The sequence below is a fragment of the Colletotrichum jinshuiense genome, chromosome 3 (assembly GCF_051148585.1).
Source record: "Colletotrichum jinshuiense chromosome 3, complete sequence".
In the NCBI taxonomy this organism is placed as follows: Eukaryota; Fungi; Ascomycota; class Sordariomycetes; order Glomerellales; family Glomerellaceae; genus Colletotrichum; species Colletotrichum jinshuiense.
The window spans coordinates 5,349,162-5,375,131 of record NC_139310.1 but is presented as its reverse complement, the minus strand read 5'-3'; the positions used below and the strand labels follow the sequence as shown (position 1 = coordinate 5,375,131).

Genomic DNA, 25,970 nt, shown 5'->3' with positions numbered 1-25,970 from the left:
ACCTCTTTCTTTCTCTCTCATATCGTATCACATCACACATAGAAATGCAGTAGCTGGGGATGATACCATTCTCAAGGGTAGATCCCGGGGTGGTGCTGGGTGGCTATGTCTCATTTTCCCTCTTTGCATCCCAGCGATTGCATTTCTCACGTCAGGAAGAGTATAACTCTGATGGATGGATTTCATATTGGTAAAGTTAATAGATATTTTCGGGACCAAAAATAGATTGGATAGAATTGGCCACATTTAAAATCTCTTGAAACAACGTGTAGCCGTGCATCTGTGCTTAATTAGGTCGTGGTTAACAGTAACATGCAGTTGTCAAGTGTTTAGTTGCACGCTCTCGGTTGCGTCCTGACGGCGGCCCCTCCACGTCAGAGGCTGCTCCCGCTCCACTTTTTGCGAAACAGCGTGGGGACGTCAACGCTATCAACTCTCTCAAAATGACACCTCATCTCATCCCTTTGTCTCTCTTCAACCAAGTGCAACCACCACCAGGCAACCCAACACCCTCGAACCGGCAAAATGGTCTTGAAAGGCATCTCACCCGTCATCTCGCCCGACCTCCTCAAGGTCCTGGCTGAGATGGGACACGGCGACGAGATCGTGCTCGCCGACGCCCACTTCCCATCCCACTCCATCTGCCCGCCTCACATTCCCGTTCTCCGGGCCGACGGTAAGTCCCCGCTACCCGGGGAAGAAGAAAACATATCATGTTGGTTCCGGGAGGGAAGCTGAGGCCATGCTTTGTAGGTATCACCGTCTCGAGGCTGCTGGCGGGCATTTCGCCGCTCCTCGAGCTGGACAACTACGGCGTCGTGCCCGTCCTCATGATGGAGGTCGTCAAGGGCGACACCGCCGACGCGAGCGTGGAGGGCGACTTCAGAGCGTCGCTGAAGTACGACGGCGAGATCGAGAAGCTGGAGCGGTTTGCCTTCTACGAGAGGGCCAAGAAGGCCTTTGCGATTGTGGCCACCGGCGAGACGAGGAAGTACGGCAACATCATCCTCAAGAAGGGTGTGACCCCGATCGAGTAGAAATGAGCCAATGTAGAGTTATTTTGCGCCGTTCTTTTAGAGGTAGACCATCAACTCTCCCGTCTTGAGTACAAGACGAGGTAGCCATCCATTCCATTCACGCAATAGACAATTTTCAGGCAATAATATGCATGTGAAATGCCTGTTGATATCAACAAACAGGTGTTGAGAAGCTGAAGCTGACCCCAAAGCATTGGGTTTGTCGCCATTCAGTGGCTGTCAGTCGCAACACAAACGGCGTGAGACTTCGTTTCCGCTATTGGTGTTGTGAAAGAGGCCAATGTAACTTGAGAGACAAATGAAAAGGACAGAAAACATGGAAACCTTACTATTCACAAGGCGCCTTGCGCTATCATCATTATATCAATAAAGTTAAGTCCGGCTGTCAGCATGCTGGCATCGACGCTTCCTCAATTGTGCCGCAGCCAGACGGCGCAGTTATGCTCGAGCTGACAAGGATCATACTTCCTATTGCTGCATCTGTTAAGCATATTTTTAAACACTAGGATACAAGAGATCGACCGTGAAAATCATTCGCAAGGATATGGTACTTATGGAAAGGTGATGACTAATGTGTGAGCCTGCCTGATAGAGTCTAGGTTCTCTAGGCTACCTTTGGCGAGTGTTCGGCTGGACCTTGGTCAATATATTTATCAACGCGCATTTTTCACAAATAGACCTCTTAAGAAACCCGCCAAGGCCATCATCTTTGACCCAGATGCAGGTGTCTAGTCGTGAATAACCGCGTCTTTGGCGTTGGGTTATTGAACTGTACTTGTCGTCCATCACAACCATCCTGGTTTAGCCAATCACCATCAACCACCAGCATGCAGCCAGTCATCACTCAAACTCAGCTCAAGCTTATGATGACCGTGACTTTATACTATAGTTATTATGAGTGAACGACAATACGTAAACGAGGTCACCAGGCAGTAGAACATAGTTCAACCACCTTGCAAATGAGTTTTGAGCTATTGGAGTCTGAACCTCAATTAGGAGAGATCAAGGAGAAGGCGCGCTTATTACTCACAACTTCGGCGGCGCCCCACGACAGCGGCGGTCTTCTTCACAGCTGAAGCAATACAATCGTGCGGATTTCTTAAAAAGAGTCTTCTACAGAAGTAACAATTGTTTGTAAGAACCCCTCCCGTTCCTTGAAATTTATCGTTATTATCTAGCCAATTTAGTAGGAAGCTCCATGCTTCAAATAGACCTCTGAATATTTGCCGACTCCCGAGATAAGTTTCCCCTTCCAGCGTGTCGAACGGCGACTAATCTCTCGTCCGGAGATGTGGGTCAAGTTCGTTTTCCCCTAGCCACGCTACTCAGACAAAGCTTTCCCGGGTCATGCTGCCTCGATTCAGAAGGAAACGGACCAGACCGGGGGGCGATTTGCACGGATCCAGTTTCGAAAGGCGCCGGTGCCAATCACACCGCGACGGAAAAGGTTGCCCAACTGAGCTGGGAGAAGGAAAAAAACGAGAGAAAGCTTGACAGAACCGTCGTCCATATTAATTTGCGCGAAGCAAGCGCAGGCATTGCGGGTGCGGCAGTGCCCGCTCCACTATGCCAATCTTCACCCACCAGTTGATGAGTTCCCAGGCCTTATCGCCGCGATCCGACGCCTTAAACGGCGGGCCGCTCAAGTTGTACCACCGCCCCGGTACCTGAGTAACGGCGGCGACAAGCACTTTTCTTTTTGGAAAAGCAAACTCGAATTAGCATTGTGTATTGAAACAAGGCCGAAGCCGGAGCGCAAATGTATCCACGCTGGCTGCCGTGTTCCGGAGGGGGCGCCTGGTTCATTTCTGGATCGTGGTTTGGCCAGCCCACGAGTCGGGCTGATTGATGAGTGGAACCATTCGTATGTGAACCGCCCGTAAATCAAAACTCTAACGAGATTGAACGACGAGAAACTCGGCGATGCCAATGTTCAACTGCTTCTGCCGACAAGAGTCTAGACTTGCAAATCGCTTTGACTAATCTCGAGCTGGGATACAAATAGTATGTGCAGGTCCGGCTCCGGACACCGACTCGCAACATCCGTAGCACACTCCTGTATCTACCCATCGGTATTATTGAATCTCCCAGCAAAAAGTTTCACCCTCAAGAGTCAAATCAAAATGCAGCTTTCAGCCATCTTCGCCGCCTTGTTCATGGCTTCGGCGTACGTGAACCCCATATCTTCCTTATCTTGCCTCTGCTCGCGCCACATTCACAGCCGAGAACATGGCCAAAATGCTCAAACTCCCGCGGCTTACGTGCCAAACTGCACGTGGGAAACAGATTGCTGACAATTCTTCCCTGCGTAGCGTCTCGTCCCAGAAGATTACAACCGGCTACTGCTGCACTACAGACAAAGCAGGCTTTCCCATCCGGGCCACCGGCTACACGAGAAGCTGCTGCGGCAAGAACGAGTTCACGGGAGTAAGCCGCATCTCCTCCTCCTCCTCCTCTTCATCATCATCTTCCGCCTTCTTGGCCTCCCTATTTTTCATCTATTTTTCCCATTGCACAGCAGGTGACTCGACTAAACTGATGTGCCCCTCTCTGCTAGATTGCATGCAAAATACAAGGCGACACCCAGCCTTTCGCGAACTGCTGCTGGGGCAGCAATAGATCATTCTGCATTTAGTTACCTGTCGATATCCGACCCTCCTGTTCTTCATAATTGTGTGGCTTTGGGCGTTTGATGTAGGAGACCACTCTATTCATTGCCAGCCGAACAACGGATTACCTAAATGACGAACTGATCAGATATAGTTGTCAATTTGCGCGGCAATAAGCTGATGGCGATCATTGACCGGACTTGTGAAAGTGTATCTGGGTTCTGTTAGCTATCAGAAAGGAACCATGTCTCAGTAATATACCATATATATCCAAGAGTCTTCTTCATCGGGCTCAGTAAAACGTTATAGCTTCTGCAAAGACTGAGGCTACCTGAATTTAATTCGCCATTTTTTATTCTTTCTCTTCAAGTATGATTAAGCCCGGGCGTTCAATTTGCCTACAGCCTCGAAGTGACATGACAAAAGGTTGATCCTTGCCTTGTACTTTCCAACCTATTGGAATAGGGTGTGGCAACGGATACCCACCCTGATCAGGAACGCTCATCGCATTTTCCTATGTTGCCTAAGTAGGAGCCTGCGCGGGCGTAGTTATAAGCCAGATCAAGGCCTGGGTTGAGAGAAATCAACCATAGACAATTCACCGCAAAATCAGATACCCAGACATAGTCACCTCCGTGCGCTTGATCAGACAAGTGTGAGAAAAAGAGCCAGTCACAACATATCTTCCTGTCTTCAGAACTTTCAGCGGCACGAAAGCTTAATCAAGACTTAGACTCATAGGAATCCAACCATAGACTTTTCGGCGCCAGATCAGAGACCCAGATACCGCTACAACGTGCACTTGATTAGACCCCCTTCTAGAGGAAAGACGACTTCCAACGCTATAAGTGACCCTAATTAGGGTCACTTCTAGACATTAAGAGCTCGATCAGTCAACCGACTACCCACCCTAATTAGAGATGACTCACGATACCCCAATCATACACACTTCACAGGACCGCCAGTCTCAAGCGGTCGTAGAGGACCTGATCAACCTCGTTCACAGTCACGAGGAAAGTGAACATGAGAGATAGGGAACTTCTTGTCTGATCAGGGCGAAGCTTGCACCTATGGCGCCCCAAATCAGAAACTCATGTTCTGCTTTGAGGGGTGTTGTGGTGTTCTACCTGTGCACCGCGACTCCTTCAGAGTCACCAACCATCTCCCCAACCTCGTCCACTACTTTTCCTTGGCCGGTATTCACGAATCTCGAACAGCGGTTCCATATAATGAGCGTCCCTTGCAGATTTAGTCAGGGGTGTTGTCATCAACTAGTGACCGCATCTTGGCTATTCGGCAGGATGACCCGCAGATCTGGGACTTTTACGATCACACACATCTACCCAAGACTCAGTCCTCAAACGTCGCGGTCTCGAGTACCCTATCTATCGTGATAGATTGGGTACGAACAAAATCAGGTGGCTTGCCAGACCACCCGCCTGTCGGGGCTACCAAGTCGACCAACGAGATAGCCAAAGCTGCTCACTTTTCAAGCAAAAGACTTTGAAAGGACTAGGAACTCATACGGAAACGAAGCTAAAAGACTCCACTTCGAATATTTATACGTCTTCCCACCCAAGAAAGAGACATCGAGGCTTAAGTGAGTATCAATCTGACTCTTCAGCGATAATCGCTAGTTGCTCAAGTCACCACCAGGTTGTCAGACCGAGTCACCGGGCCCTTCCTTGGTCATGCATCGCACTGACTTACCTCCCCATAGAAACGCGATATTTAAAAAAAGCACGTCGGCATGAACGACCGAAACGGAGGCGTCGAGCCCATAAGCAAGCTTAAAAGCGCACACACAGTGGCGCGGGCCAGTCCTGGTCCTGCAGCGTGGCCGCACTCATGGCCTCGGCCTAAGCCAATACGGGGTTGACGCCTCGAATCTCACCACAACTCTATTTCAACGGCCCGGCACAGTCGCCCTCCTCCTGGCACCCACTCCCGGATAGATCGGGGGGCAGCAATGTGCGCTTGTTTCAGAGAGGGGGGAACCTATGCCCGATAGCTCGAGCGGAAAGAATGGAGACGCGGGGCTCTTTTGTCGTCGTCATCCCACCGTCCGTCATTGCCGCACCCGTCGTGGGCTCCGGGCCTTTTGTCAGGCCGCTTCTATCTATCCGTCTCTGTCCCAGGCGGTCAAAGTGCGAGACATCGTGATTCACTGATCCTTCGCCTGGGAACCCATTCCGGATGACCGCAGCCACCAACGGGATATCGACCATCGCACTTTTACAATCTCGTACAGATAAAGTTGGCAAGGCTGCGGGACTCGGCTCACCGTGTCTCGCGCTTGGGAGGGTCAAGACATTGGACGCCATGGGATGGATCTCCTTCTTTAAATTCAACCGAATTCAACTCTGCTGTGCCGAGAAGCTCCTCGAGGACGGGTTTGACAGAGTCACACGCTTCGCGAACAGGATCCACGAGAAGACACAACCTGCAAGTTAGGAACCTGGGCATGTGTGTCAATGCCGCATCGCCAACATCGTCACATCATTCCTGCCGAAGACAGGAAACTACGACTACGAGCTTCCCCGACCAAACGATGTAGTTGCTTCTTTCCCCAATTCAGATGACTGGCCCGTGGCAATGTATCAGAATCTACACCTTTTTCGGCATGCGAAACCCTCCAATTAGGATGCTAACGGAAGGTGCTCTTGTCTTGGCCTTGGGCTCGCTTGTGCAAAAGGACAAAGATTCCTTCGCCATTCCCTATTACGGCAGCCTGTAAAACTCGTAAAGAATTATAGAGACATTGCTCCATGCTCGGGAGGAAACCCCCCTGTTTAGAGGAGGGGGGTATGGCGTCGCCCTCCCTGCACGCCCTCGAAACCAAATGAAATAGAGTCCCCTAGGCTGGTTCGCCAAGCTACGCATCTGGAAGGTAAACGGCCGGTGGGCTCTCTCGGTTGGATGCACCAGATGCCTGCTCCGGTGCAGCCGCCCAATAACAAGGGGCGTAATAACGGCCGCCTTCAGGCAGACAGGGCGGGCGCCGCACCAGAGACAAACGACGCATGTGGCTTGCTTGGCCCGGAAAGCCAGCGGATCAACCGAGACATGAATTACAATAATAAAATAAAAAAGGTCGGGCGCAACTTCGACAAGGCCGTATTTATAGCCACAAGAGACATCGATATCGATGGACCCACCCGGGGACTTTAATTTTGTCCCTGGCGTTCATCCTGCTGCTTTCTGCAGTGGGAAAGGGCAGAGGCTGACCTCGGTGTAACGCCCCTTTAATCCTCTAGAGGGATCTGCGCCGTACTCCTGCGAGTGAGAGATGCGAGTTCTGCGCTGCCGGAATGCCAGCTCAGTGAAACAGCGTCGCAAGCGTACAGACGACAGTACCGGTACAGTAGAAACAAGGCCTCCACGGCTCCACCGGAATGCGCAACAACGGGCGAAAAAGGGTCCTTGATGGCGCGCCAAGCAGCTCGCCACAGTGGACACGTTTTTTTTTTTTGTCGCGCAGACCACCTCGAGACCCCGCTGCCGTCTGAACAAAGTTGTCTGTTGTGGATGATGAGGGGAAAATCTGGGGAGCGAGGCGTGTCAAGTACGTAAAAGAAACCGAGGTTAATTGACGTGGCGGAACCAGCAGTGTTGATCTCGTGTTCAAAATTCCACTTTCCCCAGAGTCCAAAGGGACGGGGACTGTTTTTGTCGTGATGGTGGCGTGCTTTTGCTCTCCCCCTTCACCTTTTCCCCCCTTGAGCGGCGCGGTCCTGGTTTTACGGGGGACGCTATTAGTAAAATAAAATAAATTTCCCCGCATCCCAGTCGCCCAGCGGCCATGGGCTTACAGACGGCTGCTCAGCGTTGTGCTAGCGAATGGCAAGGGGGTAGCGCTGAAGGAATGCCTCGCTTGGGTCGCCAATCGCGTGTCGACTAGGCGGTTCCCGTTGAGATGGTAGGCCAAGATGCCGTGACTCTCGGCCTTTCTCGGCGCATCCAATCGACACGACTTTCCAAGCCGATCGGTCGATTTTTGTTGGTGGTCAAGCTTTTGGGCCTGAGATGCCATGAGATCCCATGAGATGCCATGAAATGCCAAAATGCTTGGGTCTGGGGGTTCTCCAACGACATGTCTTGGACATGCCAACATCACCCAAACACCAATTCCATGTCGCACTCTCGTCCACCACCCACTCACGCGCCATCAGACGCTGGGATTGCCGTAGGAAAAAAAAAAAAAGTGCCGATTCAGCCGTGTTGCCTTCCCAAAGCATTACTAGGCCGATTTTTCTAGAGGCTCTTGGCGTCAGCGGTCGCGATGAATCAGAGCAGAGGTTCGGCGCTCGTTTGCGCAAACCGAAGCAGGCGAACTGCCATCACGTCGCGCGACACGACGATTGGCGTCTTTTAGTAGGGTCTTGGCTCGCGTCAATTGAAGACGCCTCTTTCATCAATAGGGCCGACCGATAGCCCGTCCGTAGCCGTAAATGTCATTGATTGTCTGAGCCACCACTCATCATTGAGTCGCCACGGGGACAAAATGACGCCGGCTGATAAGTGTGTCGCCCCTCCCAAGATGTGCCCCGAGCGGCCCAAGGGTTCAGGACACGCCAGATAAGGAGGGAAGGGGTGTGGAGTGCCAGCGTCAATTGGGGGGGGGGAGGAGCATGCTCGAGTGACACATTGAGGCAGATACCCGAAGCCACGGAACACCTTTAGGCAATGAGGTGCGGCGGGCTGGCGTGCGTGCGTGCGTGCGTGCTTCGGATGAGCAGCATGGGTGAAAAGAAACAGGATAACCAAAACTAAAAAAAAACAAAATAAGAAAATAAACTAAAAGACGGGCGGGCTTGGACAGATTGGGACTTTTGGCATATGACCTGGATTGGTGTGATTGATTCAACTTGGCGCGATTCAGGATCCGTGAGGTTATCATGACAAAGTTGGGCGACATGGCGAATGACGGCAGGGCCGATCCAGGGTTATCAGCGGCAGATATCGCGACGAGGGATGATGATATGGATCATGGATGGATGGATGGGCTGGAAACGTCGACGACGGGGCTGCCACCGTCCTGTTAGCAGATGCGTATGACATGTGTGATCGCCCATGAACGATTGTTATCTTTGCCGAGACTTTGTTCTCCATATTTCCCACCGGACGAGGGAATGCTATGTGTATCGCAGGCCAATTGCAGCACATGGTGATGCACCCCCCTGGGATACGGATGGGCGAAGAGGAAGCAGGCGTGGGCAGGTCCTCCACCAACAGCGGCCGTTTTTGGCGTTGGGGCACGGCACAGTCGAGTCGCGTCACTGCAGATTGGCCGGGGGGAGGTGGGGATCAAATCGCCATTACCTTTTTGATTTTGATCTCTATTTTGTTTATTTTATTACATTTCGTCCCTTCCCCATGGCAATCAGTCGCCCGCGAGTGCATCCTAGTGGCTGTTCGGAGCAGGGTGATGGGCGGCGGCGGGAAATTAGGCGTGGTGCGACGGCGTGCGATGTGAGTGGCTCGTTTCGTTTCTTTGGTGGCGCCCCCCTCCAGATCCCTTGATTGGCAAGCCATTTGGTGGTGTGGTTCGACGGTCTGGCGGCATTCTAGAAGGATTCTCTGGCAATCGGGCGTCGTTTTGGTGGCTGCTTCCCTGGTTCGGCCGCCGCCCCCCTGGCCCTGCTCTTCGTTCGAACCAAAGGCCCCGCCGGAAAGTCAATCGATGGCACTTGACAGGAGAGACAGATAGCTAGTTGAGTTGTTGAGTTCGAGGCACAGGGACGACGAGGGAGGGATGCACAGACTTTGGGGGGCAGCCAGAAGTCACGGGGCGGGGCAGAGACCAGTCGGCCGGCGCAACAAGACAAGGAAGGGGGGAAAGAAAAGGGCAAGAGCGCAAGGCCGGCGACAGGGAATACAGAAAGCTTAGCCGCGAACGCTGCTGCGTCGCATCCGAGAGGTTTGGTCGAGATGAGATGAGATGGGATGGACAGGCAGGATATGCGACACAGAGAAAGCCTCTCTCGGTTTGAGGCAAGAGGTTCAAGCAATACCGCCCAGGTCTTGTGCCTTCCCGAATAGGAAGCTCGAGAAGGAGAAGACGGGCTTGACTTTTGGGGAGTGCGGCCAAGAGAGACCAAGCTACACAGCCCTGTTCCAGAAGACCTTGGCTGCAGCTCGGTAGCGCCGGGAGACGACGCTGGCATTGGCCGATGCAGTGTCGTCGCGTAGGTTTGTACGTTATTGCAGATGCAAATGATGTCGGATTAAAAGGGTCGAGGGGTCATGACTGGAGAGCAGAGGGACGGCGCAATTTGATGTGTACGTATCCGTACCGACGAGTAATACTTTTAAGGTGAGGAAAGCATCATGCAGGCAGTAAGTAGGCAGAAATGGCAGGGTGGTGGACAAGGGAGGTACATAGATTCATACATACATAGTATGGGTAGGTAGCGCGGTGGAACACCGTTCGTCCCTTAGGTCATGCGTCGAGCGTAATGCCGCACCCTTCTTCGTCGCCGTCTTCTTCTTTCTTGCCCTCCTCCTCGCTCCACATTCATCATCATCAAACATCCATACCATGCGGCGATAAACGCGGGCCACGTCGCGCTCTTCGTCCCCATCTACCCTACTCTCATCTCACCTTGCATTTCACAGCGCTCACCAGGCTGGGGTCTGCTGGTTCACCTGGACACTGGCCACTCTCCTACCTACCCAGTTTCATGGAATTGGGGCCAGGTTGAGCGGGCCCGCCCCCCTTCACTGATAGCGTCTGGTCCTCCCCCCCCTGCACCAAGAAAAAAACCGTCCCGCCTCCAGGGCCAGGCCCAGGTCCAGGTCCAGGTCCATGCTCAGGTCAACCTTACTACGTACGAATACCGTCGTCGTCCGGTACTGTCCCACCCCCGCGCGCCGCTACCCTGACACAAGACCCAAACGGTACAAATATCGCATTCTCTCCAGCCGGCCCCCAATAACCAATAATCAGCCAGCCAAGAAATACCAAAAACGACGACCAGTTGCTCTAATCACTTGGCAAAACCAGTCCTCTTTCTCCACCTTCTGCTCTCAGAAAGCTTACTGGCTCTGCCAAGCCGCCGTGATGCCTCGGATGGGACAGATGGCCCGCGATGGAGGCCACGGACGGCGCCTGGGACACGAAGCCAGACGTAGCGCATCATCTGTTGCGGTGGGCGGCCTGCGAGCCCGACTGACTGACTGGACTGCCCGGCAGCAGCCTGTCACCGACTGACTGGAAATCTCCTTCGGGTCAGCGACGGACAGAAGAGAGGAGGAGTGGGGGGAAAGTGCCCCGTCCCACCTTTCAATGCCAGTCGAATCTGCCGTGTCGAGTGACACTGCTGCTTGCTGCAGCCCTCGAGGTGAGGCGAGGTGTGAGGTGAGGCAAGGCGAGGCCGAGTCGAGCCGCTGACGCCTGTTTGGGGGTCGGATGGCTGGACGAGATCTTCGCCCTCCTTGCCTTCGTCGCCTTCCATACAGCTTCCATGGCTTCCGAGCACCCGCATCCGCATCCGCATCCGCGTCCGCATCCTCATGTACGATAGAAGTAAGCCTCCTCCTAGCCCTCCTAGCCCTCCCTCCTTCCCTCCCGCCTCACGGCTGGCCGACCGGCCCAATAGCTGCCAAGACCATGCTCTCGAGTCGCCCACTCCTTTTGGACTCTCGACACCTTCCTACTCTTGCCGGTGTCTCTGCGTGCTAGCGGCGCAGCTATCATGGGTGATTTCCCGGGGAGGAACGTATCCCGGGAACGACAAAGGACATGGGTGGAGGGAAGAGGCTAGTGAGAGTTGGGCAAGGCGCCGTCTAGGAGGTACGTAGTAGGCACCTGCCATGTAGCTGCGTACATGCTGCGTACTAGTGTACTAATGTACTAGTGTCCTATGTAAGGTAGGGTCGCGGAAGGAACAGAGGGGGGGAGCTGCCCTCACCGGGGGCCCTTGTCCGTGTTGCAGCTTCCCATCCGTTGGATCACTCCGGTGTGCGCGTTGGTTGGTCCCTTCCCTTCCAGCTCCTCGCCCGCGCCGTTTTTGTCTCTTGTTCCTATCCTGCCAGGTCCTGTCTGGCGTACCCCTACCTCTGATTGCCCGATCCATTCCCCATCCATACCTTGCTGTCTTTGGCCTGGCGTGTTTCCTTTGCCTGGCGTCGACATGGACATGGGCGTGGGCGTGGGCATGGGCATGCACCTGCCTGCACATGTCGCTCCCGTCGCCGTCGTTGTCGTCCTTGCTGCTGGTGGCTACTCCTCCTACTCCTGCTCCTGTTCCTGCTCCCCCGGTCTGTCTCGAATATTTATTCAACGGCATCCCGCGGTGTCATTCTCTCTGTCCCGCCTCCCTCTCTTGTCCCTCCTTCCCCTCATACTCTTGTAGTACATTACAGAGTAACACCCACTTCTTTCCGTCGTCGACCAGGGCAACAGTCACGACGAGCGCCACCGCGCATTAACCTACACTCTTCTTTAATCAGTCAAGACTGCATTGCTCTGAGCAATCAGCGACCTTCACCATGTCCAAGGAGGATGCCACCGTCGGCGTGGTTCCGCCCACGTACGACTCGGAGAAGGGTACTCACACTGCCGTTGGCAACGGCCTTGTGAACGAGACCAACCGCGAATCCGACTTCAGAACCCGCAATGGTCTGAACCTCGAGAGTTTCAAGCGACGTAAGTTATCTCCTTGCTGGCCGCCTCGCGACCCTCCCGGTTACGGCGTACTGACAATCTATAGGTGAGGCAGGTGAAGGAGGTACTGGCGACAGTGAGCTTGACCGCTCTATGAAGCCTCGTCACTTGCAAATGATTGCCATCGGTGGTTCCATCGGTGCTGGTTTCTTCGTCGGTTCCGGTAGCGCCCTGACCAAGGGTGGCCCGGGCTCTGTCCTTATCTGCTTCCTCATCGCCGGTGTCATGATCTTTAACGTCGTCTACGCTCTCGGCGAGCTTGCTGTCCTCTACCCTGTCTCCGGTGGTTTCTACACGTACTCGATCCGCTTCCTCGATCCTTCCTGGGGTTTCGCCATGGGCTGGAATTACGTATGTCATCCCCTCTGCCTTCCTGCATGCATCGCATAGCTCTAACACGCCACAGGTCTTCCAATGGGTTATTGTCTTACCACTCGAACTAACGGTCGTTTCTTTCACGGTACAATATTGGAATAAAGAGATCAGTGTGGCGGTATGGATTACCGTCTTCTGGGTCTTCATCATCATTGTCAACGTCTTCGGAACTTTGGGCTTTGCTGAGGAGGAGTTCGTCTCGTCCGCCTTCAAGCTCTTTGCTACCGTCATCTTCATGGTTGTCGCCGTCGTTCTCATCTGCGGTGGTGGCCCCGAGGGCGGCAAGTATGACGAGTACTGGGGTGACCGCCTCTGGAAAGACCCCGGTGCGTTCCAGAACGGCTTCCGTGGTTTCTGCTCCGTCTTCGTCACCGCTGCCTTTGCTTTCTCCGGAACTGAGCTTGTCGGTCTTGCCGCTGCTGAGTCTCAAAACCCGGCGAAGTCCCTCCCTGGTGCTATCAAGCAGGTCTTCTGGCGTATCACCCTGTGAGTATATTTGTAACTAAACTTCTTTGTGCGTATTCACTGACAATATTTGCCAGCTTCTACATCCTGGGTCTTACCTTCGTCGGTCTCCTTGTCAGCTCCACCGATTCGCGTCTCCTCAACTCCGCCAACCCCTACGCCGATGGTGTCTCTCCTTTCGTTCTGGCCCCCCTTGATGCCGGCCTGAAGGGATACGACAGCTTCATGAACGTTGTCATTCTGGTTTCCGTCATCTCCATCGGTGTTTCTTGCGTTTACGGTGGCTCCCGAACCCTGACTGCCCTCGCCCAGCAGGGATACGCCCCTAAGATCTTCACCTACATTGACAAGTCCGGCCGTCCTCTGCCCTCCGTCGTCCTCAACCTTGCCTTCGGTGGCTTGGCCTACGTTCGCATGGCGTCTTCCGGCGGTGTTGTTTTCGACTGGCTTCTGTCTCTTTCCGGTCTTGCTGCCCTTTTCACCTGGGGTTCCATCTGCGCCGCCCACATCCGTTTCCGTTCCGCATGGAAGGCTCAGGGCCACACCCTCGATGAGCTTCCCTTCCAGGCTATCGGTGGTGTTTATGGTTCTTGGCTTGGACTTTTCTTGATCGCCATTTCCCTCATTGCCCAGCTTTACGTCGCCATCTGCCCCCCTGGCACCGACGGCTACGCGTCCGCCGAGGACTTCTTCAAGGCCTACCTCGCCTTCCCCGTTGTCCTCTTCTTCTGGGCTTGCGGTTACCTCTGGAAGCGCAAGGGCTTCTTGAAGATTTCCGAGATTGACCTCGACACTGGTCGCCGTGAGGTTGACTGGGATGAGATCAACGCCCACCGCGCCAAGGTCGCCGCCTGGCCCAAGTGGAGACAGTGGGTCAACACCATCTTTTAAAGATGATGCCAACGGTTTACACTTCGCAATTGCTCGAGTATTTGAGCATCAAAGGGGGAGGAATGTGGTGCACATGTAAATTCGAGATTTTGTTTTGGAAGTAGCCTTTTCTTCCATCTCTTCTCGTTCTAGATACCTATCTTAAGTTTCGAACTTGTAATCAGCCATGATACCCTGTCACGGGCCCCAATACATGGGTTTATTGAACCAATTTGCATCTCTTGCTATATCGTGAACGTAGACAACACACCGTGATCCATAACAAGCCAAGTTGAACTTTGTCGCAGCCGGGCAGTATCTGTCTGGGTTGAGTGGCTTACATTAGACCCCCAACGCGTTTGGGAGCGTCACTAGGACATTCTCTTGATTGGGGCCCGTGGAGAGTTGGCATATAATCCACCCATGGATGGATATTCTTCACATCAATGTTGCTGAACTGGTCGGTGTAGACTCTCTATCAGGGGGAAACCCAAAGTCAGCTGCCATCTATCAATGGTGTCATCCGACCCCGCGCTTACCACATCAAGAGCTGGTCCCAGAGGAGCCAGCCATCTTCCCAATTATCCAACCATGGGGGTTCTTCGTTATCTTGCGTTCTGCAGCAGCCGCATTGAGAGATTAAGGGCATCTCGCTCAGTCTGGTCACGGAGTTTCGTCACATTGGATAAGGGGGAGGAGGTTACGCTGCAGCTCGTTCGGGCAGGGGGCAGCTTGGCGATCGTTTCTTTGGGTTGTCACTTTTTTATTGGTATCCGACATGTTTCCACCAGTAAAAGGAGGGGAGAGTGTAGTGTATGTACATGGATTGCAACTTTGTTATGATTGTTTATGTGTTCCCCTCCCCCTTTTTGTTTCCTTTCACGGCGCTATTGGGTAACGTAAAGGGAGACCAGGAGTGGTCGTTGAGGGAAGGCTATGCGGCTATCCTGCGGCCTTAGTTTGGGCCTCATGCAGCCGGGACGGACTTGGAGGGCGGTTGACGCCACAAGCCGTCGACGGGCCGGCTGGGACGACGGGAGAGGGGGAGGGGGAGGGCTGAGCGTGGGAGAGCCTTTCAAGGCTTCGGGTCTGGGGAAACACACGCGCTAGTCATTTGACACGGGCGTGATTACGAGGGTGATGAACAATTTCGTAGTGTGTGTTTTAAAGATAAGAGCACTTGCTATAGATAGTTATCGTAGATACGGTAACTACAAAGTTTGAAAGGTTGTTTAAACGGAGCAGGGGTCTAAGATTGGGATTCGTTAGGTTCCGTCTGCGTGGGGCCAGGATCTCTGCCGCGCGCGAGAGCGCCTATCGAAGTTTTCTTCTTCTTTTTTCCCCCCTTTTCTCTTTTCCACCCAGTGTCATCAAGTAAACCGGAAGGGGCTATGTTGTCGGCGACGGTAGGGATCCTTGACAGCCGAGTGTGGGGCCGGTCATGCGGCGCCCCGGGGTTCGTTCTGGCTGTCCGGATGGAGGAAATCATCTTGCACTGCCTGACGCGTCATGTATCGATATCACGCGTCGCTATTAAAGAAAACAATTACAAGGGGACTTGAATACTATGTATGAGACTACTCTGCACAAAGAAATCCGGGATTACTCTCTTACCAACTGACCTGCCGAGAAGATGAGGCTTCAAGATCTTTGAGAAGTTGTGTGTGGTTTCGTTCCTTTCTTTCTTGAGGGTGTATCTACCAAATTAAGTGCTGTTGACAGATATTTTCTTCTGGAAGATGGGCAGGTGGACACCATGGCCAATTCTTTCCGCACGCATCCCGCTCAGCGCCTCCCTCGTCCTCCTGTTTGAAGCAGGGCAAGTACACAACATCTTCAATCAAAATTCCTGTGCCAACAACTACCGTCTTTGCTTCCACTAGTAACACTAGTGTTTTCTTGAATAATGCTGACAAGAATGTCAATATTGACCGCAACACCCGTTAAAGTGTCTGCGACACACCAAGCATGGCTGATCAAACAACAAGCGACTGCGCGCCACACTCTGACGGTCCTGCCCAGATTGTAGAGGCGGACATTCCAAACAACAGCAACCAACCTGATGACTCCAGCCGCGACGAAGACTCCAGCCGGCACAACAGCTCAAGCGAACCCGACGACTCCAACCTGCCCAGCAACCAGCCAGTCGACTTCACCCAGCGCGACGAATCCGAACTCGACGGTAAGGCCCGCTCTTGGCCGCTGTCCTTCAAAGCGCTGACGAGACAGCCGGGCTTGACTGGGGCTACAAGGAGACGTGGCAGTTCTACGGGGAAGACAAGTTCGAGATGGCGGAGATTCAGGCGAACCAGCTCCTCGCCGAGCCGCGCCTTCAGCGACTCCACCGCGCCGGCATGCTCTTTCTCCTCGCCATGGCCCCGGACGCACTCGAGCGGGGAGACCATGCCATCCGCCTTTACAAAGAGATCCTCGAGCAAGACGAACTTTCGGACGCCCAGCGGCTCGAGGCGAACAAGATGCTCGAGTGGGCCGAAGAAGTAAGGGCGCGGGACCGCAGCGATCATCCTCTTTGGTCGCGAGACAGTCGATCGTCGTAAGTCATCCCAAGTTGCACCTGCACGACGGCTTAGCTTACAAGTTGGTGGCGGTAGTACGGCTGGCGGCAGCTCGACTAGAGGCCCCCGCGTTGCTCAGACTGTGGAGGTTGATAGGATGCGGGACAAAATAAGGGCCTTGGAGATTGTGGTTGCTGCACTCGTTGAGGGAATGAAGAAGATGGATCCCGAGTTGCTGCATGCTCGCTGGGCGGACGCTGACAGCCCGGATGGTCAGCAATCATAGAGGCCTCCCGAGTAGCGCGCGCATACGCCCAAAGATTATTCGCAGCATATTGAAGCTCACGGTGTGGCTTCGGCCTTGGGGCGTGATAGCAACCAGGCTGGTGCAAGTATTAGATAGCAGGGTATGCGCGTGAAAGAAACAACATGTATGTATAATCACCTAAAGGCGGAACAAAGATTGTTGGGTAGAATACTTTTCAGGGGCGAGTTACCGAGCCTTCGGTGTGATTGAGGAGAACGGAGTATTCTTCTGAGATGCCAATCCAAAATTCAAGAGGCATTATCATAGAGGCCAGGTTAGATACTTGTTTTATGAGTACAGGGTTTGATGCACCAAGTTCAAAATGCGGACATGAGAAATATCACCAGGCTGTTCAGCATGGTTCAATAGTGACTATGACGGTTCACACCTCTACTGGGCAACGCTCAACATCGGCTTGTCAGCAGCTCAGTGTAGGTCAAATCAAGTAAAGATATATTAAGGATAATCTCTCAAGATTTTGTGCACCACAATCAATATGCTGTTCATCGGCTCGTAGAAATGTCTCTAGTTTATGAACGCTTCATGTAGGCATCAAAGATCGGCCTTGGCATCCTCTCCAGCCCATGCCCGCCGAATCAACTCGCGAAGCGCGGAGCGTTCAATTTCCCGCGGGTTCCAGTATGGTTTGGAGACCGCGATGTCAGCTGCGGTCTCAATATCGCTTTCCTTCATCCCAAGAGCCTTCAGCGAGCGTTCCACCTTTAGCTTACTTAGCAGGACGTTCAATCCCCTGATAGCATCGCCGTCGCTGTCCGGCAGGGCTTCTGCCAGCTGTTCCATGGCCTTGGGCACCTTGGGTGCGTTGTAGGAGAGTGCATGGGGCAGAACGATGGTGTGCACTTCCGCGTGGGGTAGGTTGAAGCTACCGCCAAGGACGTGGCAGAGCTTGTGGTGGAGGGACATGCCCACGCTTCCTAGGCATGTGCCGCACAGCCAAGCGCCGTATTGGGCGGAGGAGCGGGCACTCTGCGACTTTGGATTCTCGATCAGCTGCGGAAGGGACGTCGCCAGCGCCCTGGCCCCCTCCTTGGCGAGGATGTCAATGATCGGGTTGCCGTTGCGGGCGTAGAGCGCCTCCACTGCGTGCGCGATGGCGTTCACGCCGCTCGTCGCGCTGAGCCCGGGCGGCAGCGTCAGGGTGAGATCGGTGTCGTAGATGACGGTGCCCGGGAGGATTTTCGGATCGGACTTGGTCTCCTTCCTGCCGCCGGCTGTCTCGCCGAGGATGGGCGTCACCTCGCTGCCGGCGTAGGTGGTGGGGACGGCAATGTGGGGTAGGCCGCTGCGGAAGCTGATGGCTTTGCCCAGGCCGATGGTGCTGCCGCCGCCGATCGAGATGATGGAGTCGGCACCGGTTGATTTGGCGTACTCGCAGGCTGTCTCGGTTACTTCGACGGGAGTATGCATGGTCGCTCCGCTGAAGATGCCGGCGACGTGCACCTCGCCCTGGAGGATCTCGCGGACCCCCTCGGCCTGCGAGGTCTGCTGGGGAGTGGAGAGTATCAGAGGGCGAGAAGCTGCGACTCTGGAGAGCTCTTCGGCGAGTTTCGAGATAGTCCCCTGGCCGAACACCACCCGCGCCGGGTTAGCATTGTACTCGAAAGCTTCCATATCGGCGACGTGATGGAGTAGTGATTAAAAATCAGACTTGACTCAGAGAACTATGCGATTAAAGGCTTGATCAGGGCGTAAATAGGTTCGATAAAATCCGAGAAAGTCCAGTGTAGGAAACAAGCGCTGCCCAAGCATGCACTGCCCATTTTCGTATTAATTACTCCGTAGTAGCCGGCATTTCACCTCGCAATTACCCCACATGCCCATAGCAAAGCTAAAGGGGTAATAACTCATGGCTTGCTGAGTCCGCTATTGGAGCTCCGTGAGGGGTAGTCCCTCCGGGCGACGGAAGCTTTAGCCTGGGTCTGTTGGGGAACCGGCATAGCGGCCGGCAGAGACCTTAGCCGCACAAGGTCAACCCAAACAATATTGTTGTTCCATCATAGTCTTGTGTAGAATATTGATATGATGGTGAATGTGTGACTTGGCGGAACTTTGTGAATACTATTCTTTCTACATCCAAGAACTCCCAGTCCCCTTTATTTTGCGACATTGCTTCGTTCTGTTGGCTCCAACACACCCCGTAGAACAGTTAACACAACTCAGCCATCACCAAGAGCAATCAACATGGCGCATCAAGCCAACAAAGCTTTACCTCCCTTGAAGGATCTCACAATTGACAACATCACTGAAAATGTCAATGCAATCAACTCGAGATGCGATGACCGCCGCATGAAATTCCTCCTCGAGAAGGTCGTCACTCATCTGCATGACTTCGCGCGAGAGACGCGCCTGACAACGGCCGAATGGGAGGCGGCCATCAAATTCCTCACGGGCGTCGGCCAAATATGCACAGAAGTCCGTCAAGAGTTCATTCTCCTTTCTGACATTCTTGGACTCTCCCTTCTGGTGGACTCAATCGACCACCCCAAGCCAGCGGCCTCCACAGATGGCACCGTTCTGGGCCCGTTCCACACCCTCGAGGCGGAGCACGTCGCAAACGGCAGCCTGATTTCTCACGATACAGACGGCGAGCCGATGTTTGTTTTGTGCTCCGTGAAGGACACCAAGGGCCGGCCGGTTTCCGGCGTCAAGATCGACGTCTGGGAAACGGACTCCAAAGGCTTCTATGATGTCCAGTACGCGGAGCGTGACGGCCCGGACTGCCGCGCCGTCCTGAGGAGCGACGAGGATGGTTACTTCTATGTCAAGGCCATTGTCCCTGTCCCATACCCAATTCCAAACGACGGCCCTGTGGGCAAACTCCTTGAGAAATTGCACCGGCACCCGTACCGCCCGAGTCACTTCCATTTCATGTTCGATAAGCCAGGCTACGATCGCTTAATCACGTAAGTCAAGGAAATTGGAAAAGCCACAAAAGAGTTGAGTCACTAATCAGAGTTCAAATAGTGCCTTGTATCTCCGCGGTGATCCGTACGAGAGATCTGACGCCGTGTTCGGTGTCAAGGAATCCCTGATTGTGGACTTGGGTCATGTCTCTGACGTTCCAGGTTTGGCTGAGAAGCATGGCATATCTCCTAGTATGAGGCTCATGCGGTACGATTTTGTCATAGTGACTGAAGAAGAAACGCTACAACTGCGCGACCAGCTCGCTAGGGAAGCTCTGGAAAAGCAAGGAGTCAGTGGTGTTGTTGTGATAAACGGCGTTTTGATGCCTGAAGAGCCCTTAGATTAGAATTAGCCACAGCAAGTAGTTTATTAAATACCATCTGCTGAGACGTTCACGCAATGATGTATTAAGTGTTCTATTATTCATTTCCGGTCGAAGGCCAGTTCGGTAAGCCGATTCGCTGACGTCCCGCACAACCCAGTTCGGATTGGACACAATGATTGTCACCCTCCGTAAAATTTGGTGAAGCCCAAAGACTGACAAAAACGAGATCCTTTGTGTTTGTTGACTTCAAAAACTTGCTCTAGCGTAGCGGAGGATGCTCCTGCGGCCCCTCGAAATGCGGGGGAATGGTGCATGCGTGTAAATGGCGGCAAAGTTCTTTCCCGTCCAAACCAACTACCGCCGGAGCGTTATGAACGAGTGAAGCCCAGTTCGTGATAATAGAACTGTAGCTTGGACACTGGAAAACTAGTTTCATTCTTCAATCTTGTTCAATTCAGATTACCAAAAGATGGCTACGGAAACGACATCCCCTGAGAAAACCCTCCACCTGGTGGGAGTTGGCGTCGGCCATTCCATTGCGCCGCCCATGCACAATGCCATCGCAAAATCCCTGGGTCTTCCATGGACCTTTTACGCAACAGAGTGCTCGATCATCGATGACCTTCTCGCCCTGGCGCGTAAGGAGACCACGGCGGGCTTGGTCGTCACGATGCCGTACAAGAACACGATAATGGCCCGCCTAGATGCCCTTGACGACCTCGCTATGACCATCGGCGCCTGCAACAATGTCTACCGGGATCCCAAAAACCCAGAAAGCTTGCGCGGCACGAATACAGATTGGCTCGGTGTCAAGGGTTGTCTCCTCGAGAAAGGGGAACAGCCCGGTCCCGTGTTGAACAAGCCCGCGTTGATCATCGGGGCCGGCGGTGCAAGCCGCGCGGCTGTCTACGCTCTGCACACACACTTCAAGGCCTCCGCCATCTACGTCCTGAACAGGGACGAAGGGGAAGTTGTCGATCTCGTTCGCGACGCACAGCGTCTGTCGCCTCCACCAAAGATCATCCACGTCAAAGAGGGCGAGTCCAAGAGCTTGAAAACGCCCTATTATGTCGTTGGCACTGTCCCGGACTTTGAGCCCAAATCAGCCTCGGAATTGGCTGTTAGGGAATCACTGGAAGACTTTCTTTCCAGGCCCGAGAAGGGTGTCTTGTTGGACATGTGTTTTAAACCACGACGAACTCGTACGATCAAGTTGGCAGAGAGCCTTGGCTGGCCGGCTGTGGAGGGAACGCACGTTATTGGGTACCAGATTGAGGAACAGTGGAAGCTATGGGCCGGAGAGGAGAAGATGACGAAGCTGGATAAAGACGGTGCTTGGAAGGTATTACTTGAAGCGGCGGATAAGAGCGCAGGAATCAACTTCTAAATAAAGAGAGTCTGCAGCAAATTTATATTGCATCCTTCCACAAAAGTTGCGGGCTATATTTTAACGTAATGACAGCACAGTTCGTGAAAATATTCATAGCCACAATAATAGGGGACATCTCAACGGATATGTAACTACTTCCAGACTTGGGGTTATCACCTGGCTGTTGTGGTCTTTGCGCCGAATAAAACTATTAAACTTGATAAATGTCACATTTCTCATTGAAATCTTCACGCATTTAAACCCAGGCGCTGAACAAACTTCTTCCAGGCCTCAATTCCTCTCCGCGCGTGCTCCGCCGGTACTTGCTCACCCTCTTCGGACATTGTCCTTGAAAAAAGCTCCATAGATACCCAGCCTTTGTACCCAAGGCCCTCTATCAGAGTCCGAGCAACATCTTCAACTGGCAAGTATGCTCCGCGGTCCGTTTCATAGATAAAAGCCCGCGCATTCCGCGACCAGTTCATCCGCGATGGGTTTCCTTCAACATGAAAAGCGTGCCCCTCAACGAGTGGGGATTCCATGCGCTCGGCGTCAACTACCTGAATGTAGAAGACCTTCGCCAGGTCAACATCCCGCACCAGTCTCTCCAATGACTCCTTTAGGTCCGCGTCCGCATTGGGTGTCTTGCCCGAGGGAGATGCTGGATCACCCCAGACACGGCCAGCAATGTTAAAAGTGTCGAGGCAAAGGCCGAAATTGGGTCGGTCGACTTTGCACGCCACCTCCCATGACTTCTCCCAAGTATCGATCCATGTACTCCAGCAGAGGCTCTCGTACGCGAAACGAATTGGTGGGTCCTCCTTCAATCCAAGATCTGCGAGCTCAACCAAGTCACTGACGATGACATCCATGTCGCCCGTAAGCTGCTCAGCAGGAAGGAAATTGGCGGGAATTTGGATTGTGTTGGTGCCAAGGGTCTTGGCGATCTTGAACCACAACTTAATCTTCTCAATCAAGCGGGTGTGTTGCTCCCGGTCCAACAGACCTTCGTAGAATAGGAAAGGCTGTAGGCCGATAATGATCAACCCCACATCTTCAAGGAGCTTGCGCATGTGAGCCGCAGCTGCAAGTAGCTGCTCCGTGTTGGGTTCCTCGACACTGTGAAGTTCCTTGGCCACATACTCAAGGTCCTCATAGAAAACTTCAATGCCCTGGAAGCCATGTTTCGCGGCTTCGGTGGCTTTTTTGTCGAAATCATGGTGCCAGGAGCGGCCCAAAGAAGCAGACAGCAAGGCAGGGCGGAAGTTGGCCATTCTTGACATAGGCGATTTGAACAATGTGGAATGAAAGCCGAAGCACAATGCAAAATACAAGAAGACTCTGACGACTTGTTGCGTATAAAGTAATGAAGCATCAAGACATCCCATTGTTTGCCGCCTTCCCATAAGAGGGGCTCGGATTACATCACTTCCGCGTAAGATGGGTAAAGTCAAACGTCCGGATGCTGCGAAGCGGCAGAGCTCATTTCCGGACCTCCCCCGTCAGAATGTTGGAATGGTCCGCATTTTGTGGGTCCCCAGCCGCCGGAATGTGACAATTAATGTGTAATTGCTCAAGAGATATCATAAACTCACCCGGGCTCCTTGTCAAAAAAGGACTGGAGATCAGAAGTAACATCGCGAAGAACGCCCAAGTGTTCCATGAACTCTGGCGGGTTTGCCGACCTATATTGTGTTTAGTAAACCGCTCCTAGCTTGGGTCAGGGAATCTTACCAATCAGCTGAGTCCAAGTTGGCAAGGCTTTGGAATAGCTCGTCATCGTCTATCTCGCCGGCAGCGGGATCCATTTCTTGATCAAATTCAAAGGCTTGGCCTAAAGAAGTACTGGACAGGCGGTCCAGTGTAGCATGTGAATTAAGAAGATGTTCGGAAGCCACGGCAGGATGCGTGTTCAACTGGCGAAGATAGTCTGAATGGTGGAAGATAGAGGCGACGTTCACTTCTTCAGGCCGAGTCGATGGTCTGGTGCCCGCAGGAGTGGTGGAGTTCATCTGAACATCACGCATTGATGACCAGATATCTGGTTGCAGGTCCATATCAAAACTCCCGTTTGTTATTATTGAACCAGTTGTTCTTGGACCTCGACTCTGAGAATTGTCGAGGAAATTGCGGGCCTGTAGTTGTTTCTTGTTAAAGTTGGAAAGAGATATGCGCAGCATCTGGAGATCCTCCGCGATTCTGGGATTGGCTTGCAGGCGTATCCGGTAGTCTAGCGACTTATCGAAACAGAAAAGATAGATACTACAAGTTGGTGGTATGTAGCGGGCTCCCATGATTTGAAGTCGTTGACCTAGAAGCTTGCCTTGTTCTTTCATGTTCGCACAATTGCTGCTACTGACAAGCTCTTGCCGAACCATGCTCTGGCGCCACTCTTCTGTTATAAATGTTTCTAAAACGGTAGCAAATGCCAGCTGAAGATTGAGCTTTTGGGGTGTCATTTCAACATCGTCGCAATTTTGACTTCTCGGAATGTTGTTCTGGCCCCATGTCCGTAAGCATCTGCCGAGTTCCTGAAAGCGCTCAATCCCCTTATCTTCATTCTGGAACCTGATGAGGTCATTGAGACAGGCAACCAGCTGCACAAGATGGTTGAAAGTGCTCAGGATGTGTCCTGGAGTATGCTTAGGGATGAACACGCGGCCTTTATCGTCCTTAGATTGCCACGGTTCCCATTCCTCCATTGAGTCTGTGGGAAGCACGCCAATTCTTTTCAAATCTGTGCGCTGGAAATACGGCCGCGAATTCACCCAGGACGCTATAAGCGTGTCCAAAACGAAACAGCACAACAGTGTTCGTTTTGTTCCTTCGTCGATTTGCGTGTTATTATTCTTCGAAGTATCCGAAAGGAGAACGGTTGTAGCAACATAGGTCGCCTGGCCTATAGCAAGCCATGCTGTGCTGCGGTTTCCACGGTCTAGTTGAAGGATCGCTAGAACGATATACGTTCTGACATGGCCCAGATTACACTCCTCCAGGGTCTCTGCCAAGAGGTCCGCGGCTCTAATCCGGAAAGGCTCCACGGAGTTTCGAATCCTTTGATCTTCAACTTGATTCGAGGAGTAGGCCAGTATAGCCCAAAGGAATGCGAGATCGCCTTTTGACATGCCTTCTGGAACGTCCGAGTTTCTGTTGTCATTGGCTACCATATAGGCTAATCGCAAAAGCTCATGCTTTTGAACAACGGGTAGCCATGAATGTGTGTTGGCGAAATAGATATCCAACAAAAATGTCCAGTTTTCAGGGAGTCCGGGATTTTCGGGGCGAGAAGGAAGTGTCTGATCAAGTTGTATTCCCATGTCATCGTTGGGGCAGTACACTTGCGTGGTAGTCGGCGAGATATGGTCGGCAAATATTGATGCAGTTTCTTGCTGTATAAATGATGGTGAGGTGCCGACGACCCTAGGTTGCTTATCTATTTGGATGGGAGAGATCGCGGCTGTATTGTTCGGGCTGAGAGCATCGGCGTTGGCATCGATTTGGGGCACTTGTTCGTCCAGGATGCTCGCAGTTAGTTCCATGGCCTTGTTGATTCCAGAATCAAAAGCCTTTGAGGAATCACCATCTTCTTCCCCCTCGGCTGACTCAACGGTAGAGAGCCACTGTTCGGTTTGTCTCAACACCTCGCTTTTCCTCCAAGCATCAACCAAGAATTCCGCAACGTCGGCGTCTGGAGCAATGCCTGGTCTCCAATCTCTCAGGCGAAAGGACGGTTTTTGCCCTTTGCCTTTCATCAGTGCAGCCATCCATGAGTCTGAATCTTCGATGGTGCTAAGCATCATGCCAAGAAGGACCTCGATGGCTCGGACGTATCCGGTACGTAGACCACGCTTCTTCGGGGGGTTGTAGTTGCACGTACGTCCGAGGTTTATGCATGAACCGCAAGACGGGCGACCACCGTCGCAACGATCTTTACGTTTGCGGCATTGGTTGCAAGCTCTTGTCACTCTCATTCGAACTTTAGTGTGCGTCGCCGCATCGTCGGAGCCGTCGGCGTCGGTTCTTGTCCTTTTGCCTCGTCGGGGAGTGTGCGACCGGCTGAGCTCATCGTCGCCCGTTGACTGCCGGTCTAGGCGACGTCTGTTCATGGCTGCACTTTCAACTTGGTCGGAATCATCACAATTCTACTTCATCTCAGAATTGGTGCTCGGCGTATTTGTGAATTTGACCATGGAGTATGATTAGTACTGGGGGCCCAGGCGACGTCGGGGGGGAAGTGCTGAAGTCACTACCCACTTTATTAGGTTGCGTGTATTGCATATGCTGGGGCGATCCTCTGGGCTAATGGCTTTAATTCCAAGACAGAGTATTTCCCAGCTAACTAGTGTGCTACATTATAAGGGATAAAAGACTACTGTATTACAAGAATCCTGTACCATTCTACTAAATATATACGCTTTGAAGGTCAAATTCAGCACATATATTTCGAGGCTATCTGTTTAATTTATCTAATCACGTCTCTTGTACTTTTTATGGATGAGACATT

General features: G+C 52.8%; 8 protein-coding genes across 8 annotated transcripts; 5 read left to right on the top strand and 3 right to left on the bottom strand.

The window, feature by feature from the left end:
* Window positions 1–525: 525 nt before the first annotated feature.
* EsH8_III_001410 (RbsD/FucU family protein) lies at window positions 526–1,037 on the top strand (the record flags this gene model as incomplete). Its single annotated transcript, XM_083263135.1, has 2 exons — window positions 526–676; window positions 754–1,037. The coding sequence occupies 2 exons, from the start codon at window positions 526–528 to the stop codon at window positions 1,035–1,037; spliced, it is 435 nt and encodes a 144-aa protein (XP_083123622.1).
* Window positions 1,038–11,781: 10,744 nt separating this feature from the next.
* EsH8_III_001409 (uncharacterized protein) lies at window positions 11,782–14,045 on the top strand (the record flags this gene model as incomplete). Its single annotated transcript, XM_083263134.1, has 5 exons — window positions 11,782–11,908; window positions 12,129–12,296; window positions 12,361–12,665; window positions 12,721–13,175; window positions 13,232–14,045. The coding sequence occupies 5 exons, from the start codon at window positions 11,782–11,784 to the stop codon at window positions 14,043–14,045; spliced, it is 1,869 nt and encodes a 622-aa protein (XP_083123621.1).
* A 1,947-nt stretch (window positions 14,046–15,992) lies between these two features.
* Window positions 15,993–16,582, top strand: EsH8_III_001408 (uncharacterized protein; the record flags this gene model as incomplete). The annotated part of the gene is made up of 2 exons (XM_083263133.1): window positions 15,993–16,206; window positions 16,254–16,582. 2 exons carry the CDS (start codon window positions 15,993–15,995, stop codon window positions 16,580–16,582), a joined length of 543 nt encoding a protein of 180 aa, XP_083123620.1.
* Window positions 16,583–17,399: 817 nt separating this feature from the next.
* Window positions 17,400–18,479, bottom strand: EsH8_III_001407 (maleylacetate reductase; the record flags this gene model as incomplete). The annotated part of the gene is made up of 1 exon (XM_083263132.1): window positions 17,400–18,479. The coding sequence occupies one exon, from the start codon at window positions 18,477–18,479 to the stop codon at window positions 17,400–17,402; it is 1,080 nt and encodes a 359-aa protein (XP_083123619.1).
* Window positions 18,480–19,049: 570 nt separating this feature from the next.
* On the top strand, window positions 19,050–20,118 carry EsH8_III_001406 (uncharacterized protein; the record flags this gene model as incomplete). Its single annotated transcript, XM_083263131.1, has 2 exons — window positions 19,050–19,771; window positions 19,833–20,118. The coding sequence occupies 2 exons, from the start codon at window positions 19,050–19,052 to the stop codon at window positions 20,116–20,118; spliced, it is 1,008 nt and encodes a 335-aa protein (XP_083123618.1).
* A 448-nt stretch (window positions 20,119–20,566) lies between these two features.
* On the top strand, window positions 20,567–21,484 carry EsH8_III_001405 (shikimate dehydrogenase family protein; the record flags this gene model as incomplete). The annotated part of the gene is made up of 1 exon (XM_083263130.1): window positions 20,567–21,484. One exon carries the CDS (start codon window positions 20,567–20,569, stop codon window positions 21,482–21,484), a length of 918 nt encoding a protein of 305 aa, XP_083123617.1.
* Window positions 21,485–21,714: 230 nt separating this feature from the next.
* Window positions 21,715–22,872, bottom strand: EsH8_III_001404 (xylose isomerase-like protein; the record flags this gene model as incomplete). The annotated part of the gene is made up of 1 exon (XM_083263129.1): window positions 21,715–22,872. One exon carries the CDS (start codon window positions 22,870–22,872, stop codon window positions 21,715–21,717), a length of 1,158 nt encoding a protein of 385 aa, XP_083123616.1.
* A 185-nt stretch (window positions 22,873–23,057) lies between these two features.
* EsH8_III_001403 (uncharacterized protein) lies at window positions 23,058–25,572 on the bottom strand (the record flags this gene model as incomplete). The annotated part of the gene is made up of 2 exons (XM_083263128.1): window positions 23,058–23,151; window positions 23,201–25,572. The coding sequence occupies 2 exons, from the start codon at window positions 25,570–25,572 to the stop codon at window positions 23,058–23,060; spliced, it is 2,466 nt and encodes an 821-aa protein (XP_083123615.1).
* Window positions 25,573–25,970: the final 398 nt, after the last annotated feature.